Genomic DNA, 15,208 nt, shown 5'->3' with positions numbered 1-15,208 from the left:
TTTTCGTTTTCTAGAGAAGCGGCTTAATAAAACATTAAAAGGTTTTCAACCATTACTTCTAGCTGCCTCATCTTCTAAAGCCGTCAGTCCACAAAGAATTAAAAATTCTATTTTAAATAGATTGCCATCCTTTAATAGCTGAAATCGTCCAAAAGAGATAAAACAATAAATACCACTTACCAAAAAACTATTGCAGCAGCCCATGAGAGATTAATTCGATGCATAAGAAAAAAACTTTATGAACATTCAAACAATGACTTGGCAAACAAGTAGACATGTAAGCTGCTCAAGCTAACATCCAACCAAACAGCTGAAGCAGGTAAAGCACCTCAAGCACCTCAAGCACCTCAAACAGCTCAACCAAAATTAAGAAGATCTAATGAATAATCAGCAGCTCGAAAAGCACTTTCAACCATTACTTCGAATAATCCTCTAACATGAATAACAAAGGCTTGACAAAAACCATGTGACATCAATGACAAAATGTCTAACACATAGCTCATCTCAGTCAAGAAACATTGAGTCTTTCAACCCTAGATCACCTCCAATTTCATCTTCTTGTTGCATGGAGTGGTAATGGCAATCAGATTTCATTAAAAGCTTCGATGAGACAGTTATAAAGAGGGGTGGTCTTAGAAGCACGTGGTATCAGTCCCACTTCTTTATGCATGCAGTCAAAGAAAATCACGCCAGGTTGGTTGTACATGCAATCTCCTTAGTTGTTGAAAATAAATGCATTATTTGTTGCATATATGAACTTTCACACATTATCTTTACATTGGCCTGCTTATGGGAGATATTCAAGCCAGTCATTGCATGGATATGGTGCAAATAGCAATGCATCCGTATATAGGCTTTTGTCTTATCATGTATATATTTGAAGCTATGTTGATTGTTTGGAGATCCATAAAAGAGCAGTCATTAGCTTTGAAAGAGCCATCATGCCAAGGCTAAAACAGAGATACGGATCCTCAAATACATAGAATGGATCAAAGAAATTGTGAAAGCAAAGGGCAGTAAATGAAAGCTGCTACAGCAACCCAAATGTGACAAAGGTCAAAAGTCAAGGTAAATGACAAATAAAAGAAGATATTATACGGTCCATAGAACACAATACTGTCAACAGATAGTCTTCCAAGAAAACACTTCCATGTCATGTCCCCTCCATGATCCTTATATATATAAAAAAACCCTAAATGAAATAATTATTATTAATTAATATAATATAATACTTATTAATAAAAAATTAATTGCAATTATTAAATACTTATTTATTTATTAATATTATTATTTAATTAATATTCATTAATGAAAATATTCTGAAATTATACAAATAAATCAAATATTATTGTAGACATCTTCCAAATAAAATCACTGGCATAGGATTGATATAAAAATCTTATCGCAGAAAATTGTCTTATTCAAGCGATCCATAAAAAAGTAACCAAGGTCGTCAGACAGCCCTCCATAATTGCTGACATGAGTATCGAGCAGGAAGTCACAAGTATTAATCGCCACCAAAGAAATATATTAAATGATGTTAACTAATCACCGATTAGATATCCACTAAGGGAGACGATTACCATGGATAGTTAAATATTCAAACGGTACGCTAATGAACAGATGCAACCATTCGACTTATATTCCTTTGAGACATATTAAAGAGATATTGATACCTTTCCAATAGGGGGGTGGGAAAAATGGCACACAAGAGTAATGGCTGTAGGCACATAATCGATTGCATAAGGAATGTAGAATAAACAATCTAATACAATCATATAGGGAATAAAACAATATTTATATAAAATCTGCAACCACCGATCATATCAGATCCGAACCATTATTGAGCTATGGGCAGTAACATCCTTCTCTTGGTGGTAGGCATGGAAAGCTATTTAATATGTATGCCTAATATATGAAGCCCGATAATGTCTTTATACAGAATTTAAACAATAATATTAGCATAGACGGAAATATGTAAATAGCAGTACATAATTTCATGACAGTGGCAGACCAACAGTGGCAGACCAGATCTGACGTGTAAGTTCTGTCTGCCATTACCAGCCACTATAATATTAATAACCAATAATGTTTGAAGCAGTGGTAGTATTAATAATCTAGATTATTAGCAGATACATAAATAATTGATAATAGAATTTAATTCATTTATTTATTTGTTTATATATTCATTTATTTGTTTATATATATATATATATATATATATATATGTTTTAAACAGACAAATAACACATTAGATTGTAAATCAGAAGAGTTCATAAGATAATAAATAGTAAGAAGAAAATGTTTGTAAATAAATCCTCACTACTGCTGTCAGTATTCAAGAAGTCGGGTGAGTTTTTCCAAAGAGGGGTGGCCTAAATCCAATTAATAAGATGAGTCCCAAAGATACGGTAGGGATCAGCAACCCATATACCTTGAGGGCAAGGTCCTAAGATAGGTAAGGACTTGGATTTGTAAACTTATTATGGATGCATGATAGATGAACAATTTACTTATTAATAAACTAATTGATTGAACTATGCAATATCACCCATTTGATTCTTGTTAGGATAGATTTGTGTCCTAACCAATTTAGTTGAAGCCATACGTATATGGAAATATATTAATTATGGTAAAAACAAGCCTAAACCATGTAGGGGACATTACATTCCAGGCCTATGGACAGTGGTATTACTATAAATACAATCTCAGACATGAGCTTTCAAGAGCAAAAGCCTCCCATATTGCAAAAGAACAGTCACTGTCTTAGACATATTAGAAAGACACGGTCCAAACTTCAAAGTACAGAGCATCATTTCATAAGCTTGAGACATTAATGAATGAAGAGAACAGCACTCTTGGAGCAACAAATGGACAAAAACAATGAAAAGGGAATGAAGACAGTAAAGTCACATGGGCAAGCAGCCAAAGAAAGGACCACAGTCCAATCAAGAACACCTCTTGATAGCAGCCATTACAGTAAGGTACAGAAGATAGTGCATAAAGATCATAGCATTGACAAAGGAGTGTGAGAGCTTTGATAGGGGTTTTGACAGTAAATCAGACCAAGCTAAGGGGAGTCAAGAATGTGTGAGAACAAAAATGAAGGCATATAGGATAGTCAAATGGTATATGTAAACAGTGATAGCAGTCACTAGGACAAGAGGCAGCCTATGATATGTTTTACAAGGCCCAAAGAATTAATGATGATGAGCAGATCATGATGGAAATGATAGCTCATTCAAATGCTGATGTAGTCATACCACCACAAAAGCTTTGATAGTTCAAGGAAATACAAAGACAAAGATCTTATAAAGATCTTGAGGTCATGAAGACTGAGATCACAAATAAAGAGCTTCAAAGATGTCAGTACTTACACTGCAATAAGGACTCATCCAAAAGGTATGATTGAAGCATAAAGAACAAATTCAGAAGGAAACAGAGAAAGTGCAGAGACTGTTATGACAGTGAGTAAAAGATGGCAATAAACATCTAAGGAAAACATAGATATGACTGTAAGGCTACCATGACAGTCTTGTAGAATGAAAATCATTGCACATACAATCCCTGTTTTTTTTTTGTAATCAAAGGCAGAGACATCCCAAATGAAGATCAGAGTTTAAGAATAATAGTCACAAACATATCTATGACTTATAAGCCTAGAAAGCCAAAATCAATGCACTCATCATAGAGATGCTACATAAGACCAATCAAAATGATCAAAATATCAAGAGAAAGGGCAATCATTATGATAATGAAGTGATAGCTTGTCAATGAGGTCATGAGGGCTAAAAAGTATCACAAAAGAATGCTGCTACAGTAAGAACAATCAAAGGACAGTTACCAGTTCAAAACAAAGACAATAATGAAAGAAGTGTTACGCGTTTTTTACTCATGGGGCAAAAAATGGCCTCACACCAAGTCTTAGGTTTGATAAAGACTTTAAAAGATTCTCAAAGAGTAAAAAAAGGCCACAAGGGTATTTCTTATAAGCAAACACTCATTCATAGAAGGAATCAAATTTTAAGTATAAAAGAGACCTTAAGAGAGTTAAAAGGGGGTCCTTATTGTTTAAAGAAAGTTTAATTTCATATTTATCTTTTAGAGGGCCTCATGGTATACAAGTTCTCATGTGCTAATGGTCAAAGTTCAAGAAATCATTTTTGGAGGGAGATTTAGAGCTTTATTTCCAATATGTCAAACTCAGGTTGAAACCATGATCAAAGAAAAGGAGCTTGAGTTTAAACTCCAGAAAGCCCTAGTTTTCATTGTTTCAGTTTGCCCATGACAGCCATTCAATAACAGCTTTGACAGATGTATCACATGGATCCTACCGTTCCATGCACAGTTCACTTAATGAAAGGGGGGAATCTTTGATGACACCCGAGCTGCAGAAGAAGGCAGTAATGGCATATCTAAGAGGAGTTGTGTAAATGCCTTCAGCTTGTTTGCTCTCAGTTTGCTTGCTACTACTCAAGGAATCCATAAGTTTTGTCATAACGGTGAGTTTTAATCCTTCTTTCAATACATCCGTAGAGTTTGCATTATTTTGATATCCAATGAGTAGAGTCCCTTTAATGGTATGTAGCAATGCATTGAAATAGAATGATTAAGTGTTTGTCTGAGAGAAATGTCAAACCATGAAGAGGAAGTTGCATTCAGCTTACACATCAAGATCCATATCTTTCCCTGTTAGCAGGATCGTGCAATGAATCATTATGAAGATATTTCTCCAAAAGAACTCTCATAGGTTTAAGCTTTCATTTTCAAGAAAAGACAGAGCATTAGTTTGTTTGAGAGTTGTTTGTGATGATGAATGCTAGAAGGAAAGAGAACAATCTTCCTAGGTTATCAAGACCTCATAGTAGCATTCGTATCCAATGCACGGGTAACATGATAAGTGGGCAAAACACACAATCCACAAATCAAAGAGAAAATACAGTCATAAAGCACTCATAGAGCAGCCTATACAGTCAAGAGCAGTCCTCATTTACAGTGAGTAGAGCACAAAGTCAATAGACAATGTATCAAAGGGCAAACCAAAGTTGCAGGCTAAGAAAGGCAGTGCTTTTGCATAGCATGATCAATGATTTCAGTGAAATCATTAAGGTTTTTCAAAAGGTCTACGGAGAGTATAGAAGATCAAGACAGTGGTATAGAATGACACATTATAAAGCTTGGGACAGCAAATCTGAGACAAACAGAGACCATATAGATAGCAGAGATGAAAAGTTGTGAGGAAGACAAGGACAAAGGCTTTTCAAATCTTGTGAAATGAGCAGATCAAGACAAAAACAACTTCAAAATCATCATAAATGATAGCACATTGACACAACAAATTTGTAAAGGACTGATAACAAGCTTTGGCAAGTTATATGAACAATGGTTTGTGAAAGGTATAGATCAAACGACTGTTCCCAGAAATACCATAGCAAAAACCCACAGTGAGCAGTAAACATGACACAGTGATTAAGTTCTTTTGTTTGTCGATAAGAAAGAGGCAATAATGATGAGAATCTAGACAAAAGGCGGAGATAGAGAAAGGAGCAGCCCAGATTTGGGGCATAAATACAGTCCATAGCCTAAGAGAAAGACAGCAAACCTGAGGGTATCCATATGGAAATAGAGATAATCATATACCTTAAAAGGTTTTTCATCAAGCATTTGCAACATGAATAGGATATGAATGACAGAGCAGTTCCACAGTGATATTAAGGACAGTCCCTTTAACAACAGCCTTAAGCTTGAGGCTTAAAACAGTATAAAGGCCAAAAAAGAGTTGTAGCAGCATTGAGGACCTTCATGAGGTCTTGTTACAGACAATGCAATCATACAGGGGCATTCAAAGAATCAATAAGAAAAAGGCAATAATGATGAGAATCTAGACAAAAGGCAGAGATAGACAAAGGAGCAGCCCAGATTTGGGGCATAAATACAGTCCATAGCCTAAGAGAAAGACAGAGAACCTGAGGGTATCCATATGAGGCATAGAGATAATCATATACCTTAAAAGGTTTTTCATCAAGCATTTGCAACATGAATAGGATATGAATGACAGAGCAGTTCCACAGTGATATTAAGGACAGTCCCTTTAACAACAGCCTTAAGCTTGAGGCTTAAAACAGTATAAAGGCCAAAACAGAGTTGTAGCAGCATTGAGGACCTTCATGAGGTCTTGTTACAGACAATGCAATCATACAGGGGCATTCAAAGAATAAAACAGTAACATTGTGTAGCAATAAACAGTCCATCATGACTGTTATGGATCAGACTTGTTAGAGAAAATGTAAACATACAGGGAAAGCTATATATGTTAAAGGTTTGAGATCCATTGAGAGACTTAGAACACAATACATCAATGAGCAAATGCCATGAGCAGAAATATCAAGGCATATGACTTGTGGCTAATAAAATTAAGCACAGAACGTGAGAACATAGTTCCATTGAAAGAACACCATGAGATAGCCAAAAGACTTAATGGATAGAGGTTCATGGCATAAAACTTTGAAAGTCACAGTGAGAGGAGATAACTATAAGCCTGTGCATAAAACTACAACTCATCACCAGTCAAAAGAGGTCCATGTTCATTGTCATGAGATACATAGGCATTCAATCAGCAGCCAATACAAGGTCTGCTTAAGAAGGTCTGAGACAGTTATGTCATGTGCCAATCAATAATATGACAGTTCTAAATCAGATTAAAGGTCATAGTCAAAACCCCATTCAAGAATATGAAAGTTACAAGCCTAACATCATGAATTTGCAGATCAAAGGATGGTGTTTTGTCCTTTGCTAAAGAGCATTCAAAATACAGTCACCATGAAGTGAACAAGACACAAAGAACATTAGAAGATAATAGCAGCATTAATAACAGTGTATGTCAGATCAACAAAGGATGAAATTAAACTCAAAAGAATAGATTGTGATCAGTGTATGAATGTTGCCAAGCAAGAATATAGATACAGCTTCAGAGGCATGAAAGCTAAACCTAGTCTCTTGTAATGATTGAAATAGAGCTATGAGCCTTTTTTTACAAATCAGGAGGGGGTTGTCTTTTTCACAAAGACAGATCACAGAATGTTGTGACAAGGACAGTGTTCAAAATCAAAGGCCTACGTAGACCTAAGAGATTGGTCAAGCATCAAGAATTAATGCAATTCTTTTAATCAGGTAGTAACCTTTAAGGTCAGTTGCATCATCATACTAATCAATTCACAATCAGTTAAAAAGGAAGAAGGTGAAGTTCTTAAAAGGTGGAATTCTATATCATACATCAGTCAGAAGCCTAAAAAGAAGGAATTTGCAGAAGATACATGAGACTTCATTTAAGGACACCTCATGGGTTGACTACCACTTGAGACTCTCTTTGATGCAGTTCAACTTCAGTTTGGGATACTTCCACCTCCTTTTTTGCATGCCTCTTTCTCAATTTCGACCCAAGCAATCAATCATGCAAAATTGAAGATGAAAACAAGAAAATGAAGACCACAGTTCAAGCTAAAATCAAGGAGGCACAATTAGTTGCAGCTCTCATTTCAAAGAAGCTTCTTTTTTCTATAAGATCTTCTTTTCTTCTCTCTTTTGAGCTAGTTCTTTTCTTTCTTCAGCTTGTATTGTAGCTGCCAAGCTCTTTCGAGCTTAAGAGCATCATTGTAACTCTTTATTTTTCAGATTGTATGGCTATTGTAAGACCTTTTTGATTAATAAAATCAAGTCCTTTTACCTTCTACGAGCTGTCTTGTTGTGCAAATCTTTGGAATGATTGGATGTAATCATGTGATGTATTTTTCTCCTTGATTTTTGTCTCATTTCTATTGCCTTTATGGAGAAAGTTGTATACTTTGCAGGTTCTTACTTGTGTTTATCAGCTAAGGAGTAGAGGTTAAGATGTGATGAATTTCATAGTTCCTTATTAACGCTGTTCCTAGTGTTCTAAGCCTAGTTATAAAATCATTTTTGCAAAGTGCATCTGATTTAGAAGTTGTGTATGTTTTGGCTTGATAAGTTAGTCATTTTGTGTGTCCAAAACAATGGTATAATTCTGAAAACACACTTGGTGCATCACCTCCTGTTAGAGTTAGGAAGTTTTCGGCTTTAAAGCAATCTTTCTCCCTTTTCCAGTCAATTCCAAGTTTTAGGAGGTATTCATCAGGAGAACCAGCCTACTCTAGAGGTTGATTTCCATTATAGGCAACCCACAGGCCTGGAAATCATCCCATGTTTCACAGGATTGCTGAGTTTTACACTTAGCATTCAAGGTGCAATCCTTCGTGACAACAAGGAGGTCATTTACCATCATAGGGGATGTTAAAATGAAACAGTGAAAGAGCATTCATACAGTCAAAGCATGAAAGGTTATTGAAGTTAATATTAATGTCATGAGTTGCAGCAGCTAGGAAGCTAAGTTGTAGTGAAAGATACAGAGAGACAAAATCATCATCAATCACAAAAGCCTTATTAAAAATACAGTGGGCTTAAGGAACAGAACAGCAAATCTGAGTCCTCAAGCCCAGTTCAGGAATGTAATTAGCGTAAATCATCATGCAATGGATTCAGAGACAGCTATGTGATCAGTTAACTACATTATTCAAACAGTTCAAACATCCATTCCAAAAGGGAAGAGGTGGAGTTCAAAGTTTGATTTTTCACTAAAGGCCTAGAAAGGAGGGTTAAAAGAGGTGTTTGAGACAGTTTTACTTCAGTTAGAGACCCCACATAGGTTAGGTATCAGTCTAAGCCACTTTTGGAGCGGTCAGCCTTCAGTTTCCAGCAGTTCCACCTTCTTTTTGTGTGCTTTTCAACCAAATTCGACCCAAGAAGGAAAGATCATGCAAATTGAAGATATATTCCAAGAAGAAGACCACAGTTCAAGCTGAGATTGAAGAGGCGCAATCAGTCACATCTTTCAATTCCAGATCAGTTCTCTCTTCTATAAGACTTCTTTTCCTCTTTCTTTTTCTCCAATTTATTATTTTCTTCCAGACTTGTAATGTAGCTTTTTCAAAGCTTTTTCAGGCTGAAGAAACAGCATTGTAGCTCGTTAGAAGCATTTCCAGTTGTATGCAATCCTTTATTTCAATAAAGCAGCAAGTTTTGCCTTCTCAAATCTGTATTTTGTGTGTTTGATGAATGATCTTGATAAAATTTTGGCAATTTGATATACAAAATCCTTGAATTATGTCTCATTTATGCACCTTTATATGGAATACTCAAAATTAAAACAGGTTATAGGTTGCATTAAAATATTCGGTTGTTTAGTTGTGAAAACATTTATTTTTCTTTCAAGAACCTGAAAAACAATCTTCTTATGAAGCACTTTTGTTCGATTTGAGTAAAAGCTGAGTTGTGCATAGAGTAGAGCTAATTTTTTGAGAAACATTGTGAGTTAGTGTAGCTGATTAGGCTTCTCAATTATTTGGTGCATCAGCTCCTAGGGTAGCTTTTCATTTCAAAATAATCCTAATACCCCTTTTCCAGCCAAGTTAATAGTTTTAGGAGGTGTTTTCAAAGGGAACCAGCCCTTCATCTGGAGGTTGATTTCCATTATAGGCAACCCACAGGCCTGGAAATCATCCCATGTTTCACAGGATTGCTGAGTTTTACACTTAGCATTCAGGGTGCAATCCTCGTGACAACACATGAAAGAAAGCTCAGGAGTAGAAAAATGACTTAATGGGATATAATGGATTCATTCAAACACCATACACCCCTCAATTGATTTCTACTCAAGACCACTAAACTCTGCAAAGAATCAGCATTTCCACTTTGTGTTTTAGGCTCTGTCTTCATAAGACCAGAAGTCAAAACACTTCACAAGGTCTATCGGTAGTAATGATTTCAATCAACTTGGGCAAATCCAAGATCCGTCTAAACCTCCAAAGTATCTTTTTCATGATAACATCAGACAAAATAAATTATGAAAAAAAAATGTCTATATGGCTTATCAAAGTATATCTACTTGCTTAGGTGTTTATTTATGTGAGGGTTCAATTTTAAAAGAACTGAATTTGGTAAGTACCACCCTGGGTAGAGACCATCCATGCATTAAGGTATCCAACCACTTGGACTAATAATCTTCTTTAATAACTTTCTGTTTTGTCTATCAATTTTTGAAATCATTTTAAGACAATTACAACCTTGTGAGTCAATTCCATCTAAACCCTAATTCTACATAGAGATTTCCACAATCATACATACAAAACCTATCCAGCAAAAAATCACATTGAAAAGCATTTCAAATTGCATCACAACAATTGCATTTATAATTTGAGAAAAGACCCACCCACCATGGATAGACAACAATCACTCTATAGATTTGTGACATTAACAGCCATCAAGAATCTGTAGGCCTTTTCCGAAGTGGCCATATATTTAATCCCAATAGTTTTGAACATTCAATCGTAGAAACATTCTAACTGCAACAAAAGTCAGAACATAGTAACTCAAGAGACAAAACAAAAGGAAGCAAAATATAATTTATCACTAGACCATTCAAATTTTAAGCATCCTCATCATCTTAGAGGGGATGAAAGCACGGAACAACCCCATGTTTCAGATCCTGAAGACAGTCTTGAGAGGCATTGAATGGGAATTCAGTTCAGAAATGTTTTTTCTGCAAAAATGCTGGGGATCAGAGTGTATCTTTTTCTTTCAAAGACGAAAAAATAAAAACAACAAAGAATGAAGCAAACCCAATACTCACTCACTAACCTAAACCTAAACAGGAAAAATGACCTGAAAAAATTGAAAGCAAGAGGACAGATAGCTGCTATCAACGGATAAGACAATAAAAACTTTAATAAGCAAAAAAATTTAAAATACCAGAAAGAAAACGGAATCCTGCCACAGAGAATGCTATTAGTAAAGCTCAATGAAAAGAAGATGAAAATATAACTGTAAGTTCGTATTCTTATTTTTTGCATTCAGTTTACTACATAGTTGCCATTTCATTCAAACTTGAGTACTTGGTATACAATTTCCTTTCAGTGATCTTGCTGAAATGATGTCACCTAGTTTGTATCTAAATTAATCTTTGAGTTGTCAGACAAACATTCATTGAACAAATATCCTAATTATACACCTCAACTTCACTTCCATGAAACACATCTCCACCCACATATTTGTAGCAACCGGAAAGTGTCAATGTTTGTTTTTCATAAAACTGGTCGAAATACCTTCCGAGTATTTGTTGCTACCACTAAATACCTATCCAGCTTCAAAAGCATCAAATGGGAACAGGCCTATAAGGCAACTATACCAAGACATTAACTGAAGTATGTTTGCATAAGGTAAGAGCATTGAACAATCCTACAAAAGATAGCTCGACATAGCAGACAAAAGCAAACGGGCCATGGATGAATTTGAGATTGATTTGTTGAAGAGCGAGCAATTGTGGAAAATTACGACTAGTATTACCAAATAGCACGCAACTATTAAACCCATAAGCACAAACAAGTCATTAAAAAAAAATGTTTTTGGAATCTTTTATTTCAATGAATTGGTTGCATATGATCAATGCAATTCAATAAACTTGTTTACAAAAGTGAGCATGCTCTGAACTAAGTTTGACATGAAAAGAAACAAGGGAGAAGCAATAGGGAAATATACTTCCGTCATTTGCAAGACTCAGCAGCTCCGATTTACCACCATCTGAAATGCACAAAACTCCGATTATTAGAAGCCAGTTCATGAAGATCATCCCTTTTCTTACGTGCGATCCCCTTCTTTCGGTAAGCATCCAATACTTCAGCAGATAAACATTGATCTAATCCTATCTTGTTGCTTGTGCGTCGCTTTAAAGCTGCCTCAAGGAGCCAACGAAGGGCTAAGGTTTGTTGACGATCTCTGTCAACAATATCAGGTACCTGATAAGTGGCACCAGCTACTCGCACTTTTGAAACCTCGCATACGGGCTTGATATTCCCTACAGCATTAACCAGAAGTTTGGTTGCACTGTCTGTCTGAGCCAGGCGGTGGAGAGCTTGATAAGCAATAACACGAGCTCTTGTTTTTTCACCATTGCTTGTGCAAAAGTTAATGAATTTATCAATCAATTGTTTCTGCTCTAGGCCTGGATCAGAGTATCCCCCGATGTAGCTCAAAATCTCCGAGTATGCAGGGCTGCCCCTACGTTTATTGTGCAGTGAGCAACACTGAACCTTAAAAATTTCTGCACTCATATAACAAGGACTAAGTCATTGTGTACAAAATCAAAGATAAAAGCATTCCACTCTACAAAATCATCTTTCAATAGTCCAAACCAATGATTTAATAGTAAACCCTTGCAAATTGCACAAAGCTCTTGTATTTGTGGAATAAAGATTGGATTTGGAGAAATGGAGAGAGGATTTACCATTGCATGCTGTTGCAGAGATGTGATGGGTAGTTGAATATCGCCACACAGAGGAAAGTCCTGTGCGGAAAACTGAAGATGAAGACGCCATGGCCGCAACTGCAGACACTACTCCAGCGTTCCAAATAGAACAATAGTAAATTTATAGTATATATTAATCATAATATAATTATACTATAACTTTAATAACTAAATATTTATATTAGTTATTATATTCATTACAATATTTATAGTTATTTTAATCACTATAATATTCTAGTTTAAATATTTTTTCTAATACAATAAATTTATTTTTTTAATAAATTTAATTTTAAATTTTTTTAATGCATTTTAATTTTTGGTTTTTACATCATGATTTTCTATTGTTTATACAATTTTAATAGTTTCTTTATTCTTTTTTCTAGCAATGGATGATAGAGTGATCTAAGGATTTCTCTATAATTTTGTGTTCATTTTGATGGAATGTCTTCAAATAATTATATATCAACAAATGACATATTTTTTGGTAAAGTTTGGTTCACTCCTCAATTCTTTAATCATCCTCCTCTATGCATATTTCTTTATATTCAACATTATCACATCATTATTTGCATTTACTAGTATATTCATCATTTACTAATTATTGAACCCATATCCCTACATTTTGTCACCAACTTTGGATTTGTCTCTCTACCTTGAGTCAATCTCGTAGTGCTCAAGTTTGATCCTACACCACATGAGATTACCTCATCTCCCACTTTTTTCACTAGAATGAGTCAACTTGGTACATATTTGTGGGATTCATTGTTATGTCTTAGTATGTAAAGTCATTCAAGGTGTAATTAATTCAAATGTTTGATCAATGAGAAATTATTTTTAGGAATGTTTTGATTTGAAGCACTAAAAGGAATTGAAATCTACAACAAAGTCATCTCAAACACCTACATGTTTCGAGGATGTTATCTTGGATATTTATCCATCACTATAAATTTAATCTAATCAAGGGGTCCACCTAAAATAAATTGACCCTTGCAATCTAGCCATCTCACTAAGGTTTTTTTCAATACTACAAGTCCTTATGCATCAAAAAGGTTAGGATGATGTAAGTTATAGAAGTCCATAGTCAATAGTCAATCATATCAAGATCTTATAGGTTACAAAAAGTTTCCATATATGTTAGGTCATTACCATAGAGTATGTTATTGATCTAAAGGGGTGTTGGTGCAGGAGCACCTAATTGACTAAAAACTCTCCTTTTTGAGTATTTCATGTGTAGCATCGTAAATTGTACGCACTCGCTAGGGTGGTACAATTTCACACCTAGTTTAGCACCCGCCTTAGTGCATTTTACATTCTGCATTGCATTTCTCCTTAAGCACTTAATTAATCAAATTAATTAGGTCTAAGGCCCTATTTCATCATTCTCTACATCATAAAGTTGGGCCCTTTCACTAAAGCGTGCCCTTCGCATTTTATTCTTCCAATACATCACTTAATCAAAAACCCTAATTAAGTCCTATTTCGAACTTGGGGGCTTGGTTTCGGGGTCAAAACATCTCGAAATCACCTGTAACTTCAGGATTCTCTCTAAAATCAGCATATCCGACGGCCCTGAAAATTTGGTGAAAAGTTGTCGGGACCGTGGCGCCCGGTGCACATGGTCCCGGACATTTTTCCCAAAATTTTGGGAGCACAATCCAATCATAAAATAAAGCTTAACCCCAAGAAATTGGCGGGATATTCAATCTCTAGGTCGGCCAAAATACGAATTTACGATCTAGGGTTTCATACTTAAGAGCTCTCTTTCTTCATTTGAAAGGATGGATTTTTGTTTCCAGGAACTTCATATGCAGCGAAAGAGCAGATCTTTGAGGACTTCAACAACATTCAACATCATTCTATCAAGCATCAATCAAATTCATTCATCCACTTAGGGCTTGGAAGACATTGAAGAACAATAGGAGATTACCGACTGAAGATTGGCTTGTACTCCTCCCTTGAGGGTTGGGTATGATTTCGTATTGTTTTCATGTCTTTGCATAAGCTTTGATACATCATTTATTCATGCTTTAGATCACATTGCATCTTGATTTAGAGCATTTACATTATCATTTACAAGCAATTAGGGTTTACTTTCTATGTTGCTCTAGTTTGCTTTCTTGCATTTTAGGACCTTGCACACACACTAGGTCTGCACACACAATACATTTTACAAAACAACTTGGCTATTCGTGGAGGTGGAAATCACCGAAGCGGGGGTTTGACTAAGGCAAAACCCTATATAGCCGCCCCTTCCCCTTTTCAGATATTATTGCAGGTTTCAGGATTTGGACGACGCCGCGGGATATAGATCTGGAGAGAGAAGGTCGAGACAGCACCTTGTGTGAAGTTGCAGAGCAGAAGACTGGGACAGGGGCGCTGGGCGCCTTGGTCCTGCCAGGACAGGGGCGCTGGGCGCCCTGGTCCCTGGGACAGAGGCGCTGGGCACCCTGGTCCTCCGGACAGACAGTTTACAAACAGCTTCCTGACAGTGTTTCAAAGTGCAGAACAGTGGTTTCCGGTGCAATTTTCAGGACAGTGGCGCCCGCGCCCCCGTCCCGAACATTTTCAGTCCGATTTTGACTCCGGGTACATATCTGCATTCTCATTTCATCTTTGTACTTACAGTTGTTCATTGTTTAATCTCAATTCTGCAATCTTGTTATTAGTTCATACTTGCATTTTGGGATTAGGGTTTGAACTTGCATCACTTAATCTTACAATTTCAACAAGGGAATAGGAATCCTAATAGATATCCCGTGGCTCTCTCTTTCACCAAAAGAAGTAGCCAATTGTGCGATATCTCTAGGCTCTTTCGTATTCCGCAATGTGTGTCAA

The 15,208-nt window shown here is 36.0% G+C and overlaps 1 protein-coding gene across 2 annotated transcripts; it reads right to left on the bottom strand.

The window, feature by feature from the left end:
* Positions 1 to 10,358: 10,358 nt before the first annotated feature.
* On the bottom strand, positions 10,359 to 12,487 carry LOC131048567 (small ribosomal subunit protein uS7m). 2 transcript variants are annotated; one of them, XM_059209440.1, is made up of 3 exons: positions 12,353 to 12,487; positions 11,608 to 12,169; positions 10,359 to 10,612 (listed from the first exon to the last, which is right to left on the bottom strand). In XM_059209440.1, exons 1-2 carry the CDS (start codon positions 12,441 to 12,443, stop codon positions 11,640 to 11,642), a joined length of 621 nt encoding a protein of 206 aa, XP_059065423.1. In that variant the 5' UTR covers positions 12,444 to 12,487; the 3' UTR covers positions 10,359 to 10,612; positions 11,608 to 11,639. The 2 variants fall into 2 exon arrangements, with proteins under 2 accessions (XP_059065423.1, XP_057838553.1); XM_057982570.2 differs by lacking the exon at positions 10,359 to 10,612 and having other exon boundaries at positions 11,459 to 12,169.
* Between the last annotated feature and the right edge of the window lie 2,721 nt (positions 12,488 to 15,208).

The sequence above is a fragment of the Cryptomeria japonica genome, chromosome 7 (assembly GCF_030272615.1).
Source record: "Cryptomeria japonica chromosome 7, Sugi_1.0, whole genome shotgun sequence".
Classification (NCBI taxonomy): Eukaryota; Viridiplantae; Streptophyta; class Pinopsida; order Cupressales; family Cupressaceae; genus Cryptomeria; species Cryptomeria japonica.
Note: the sequence above shows the minus strand (reverse complement) of the source record. Positions and strands in the feature narration are given on the sequence as shown.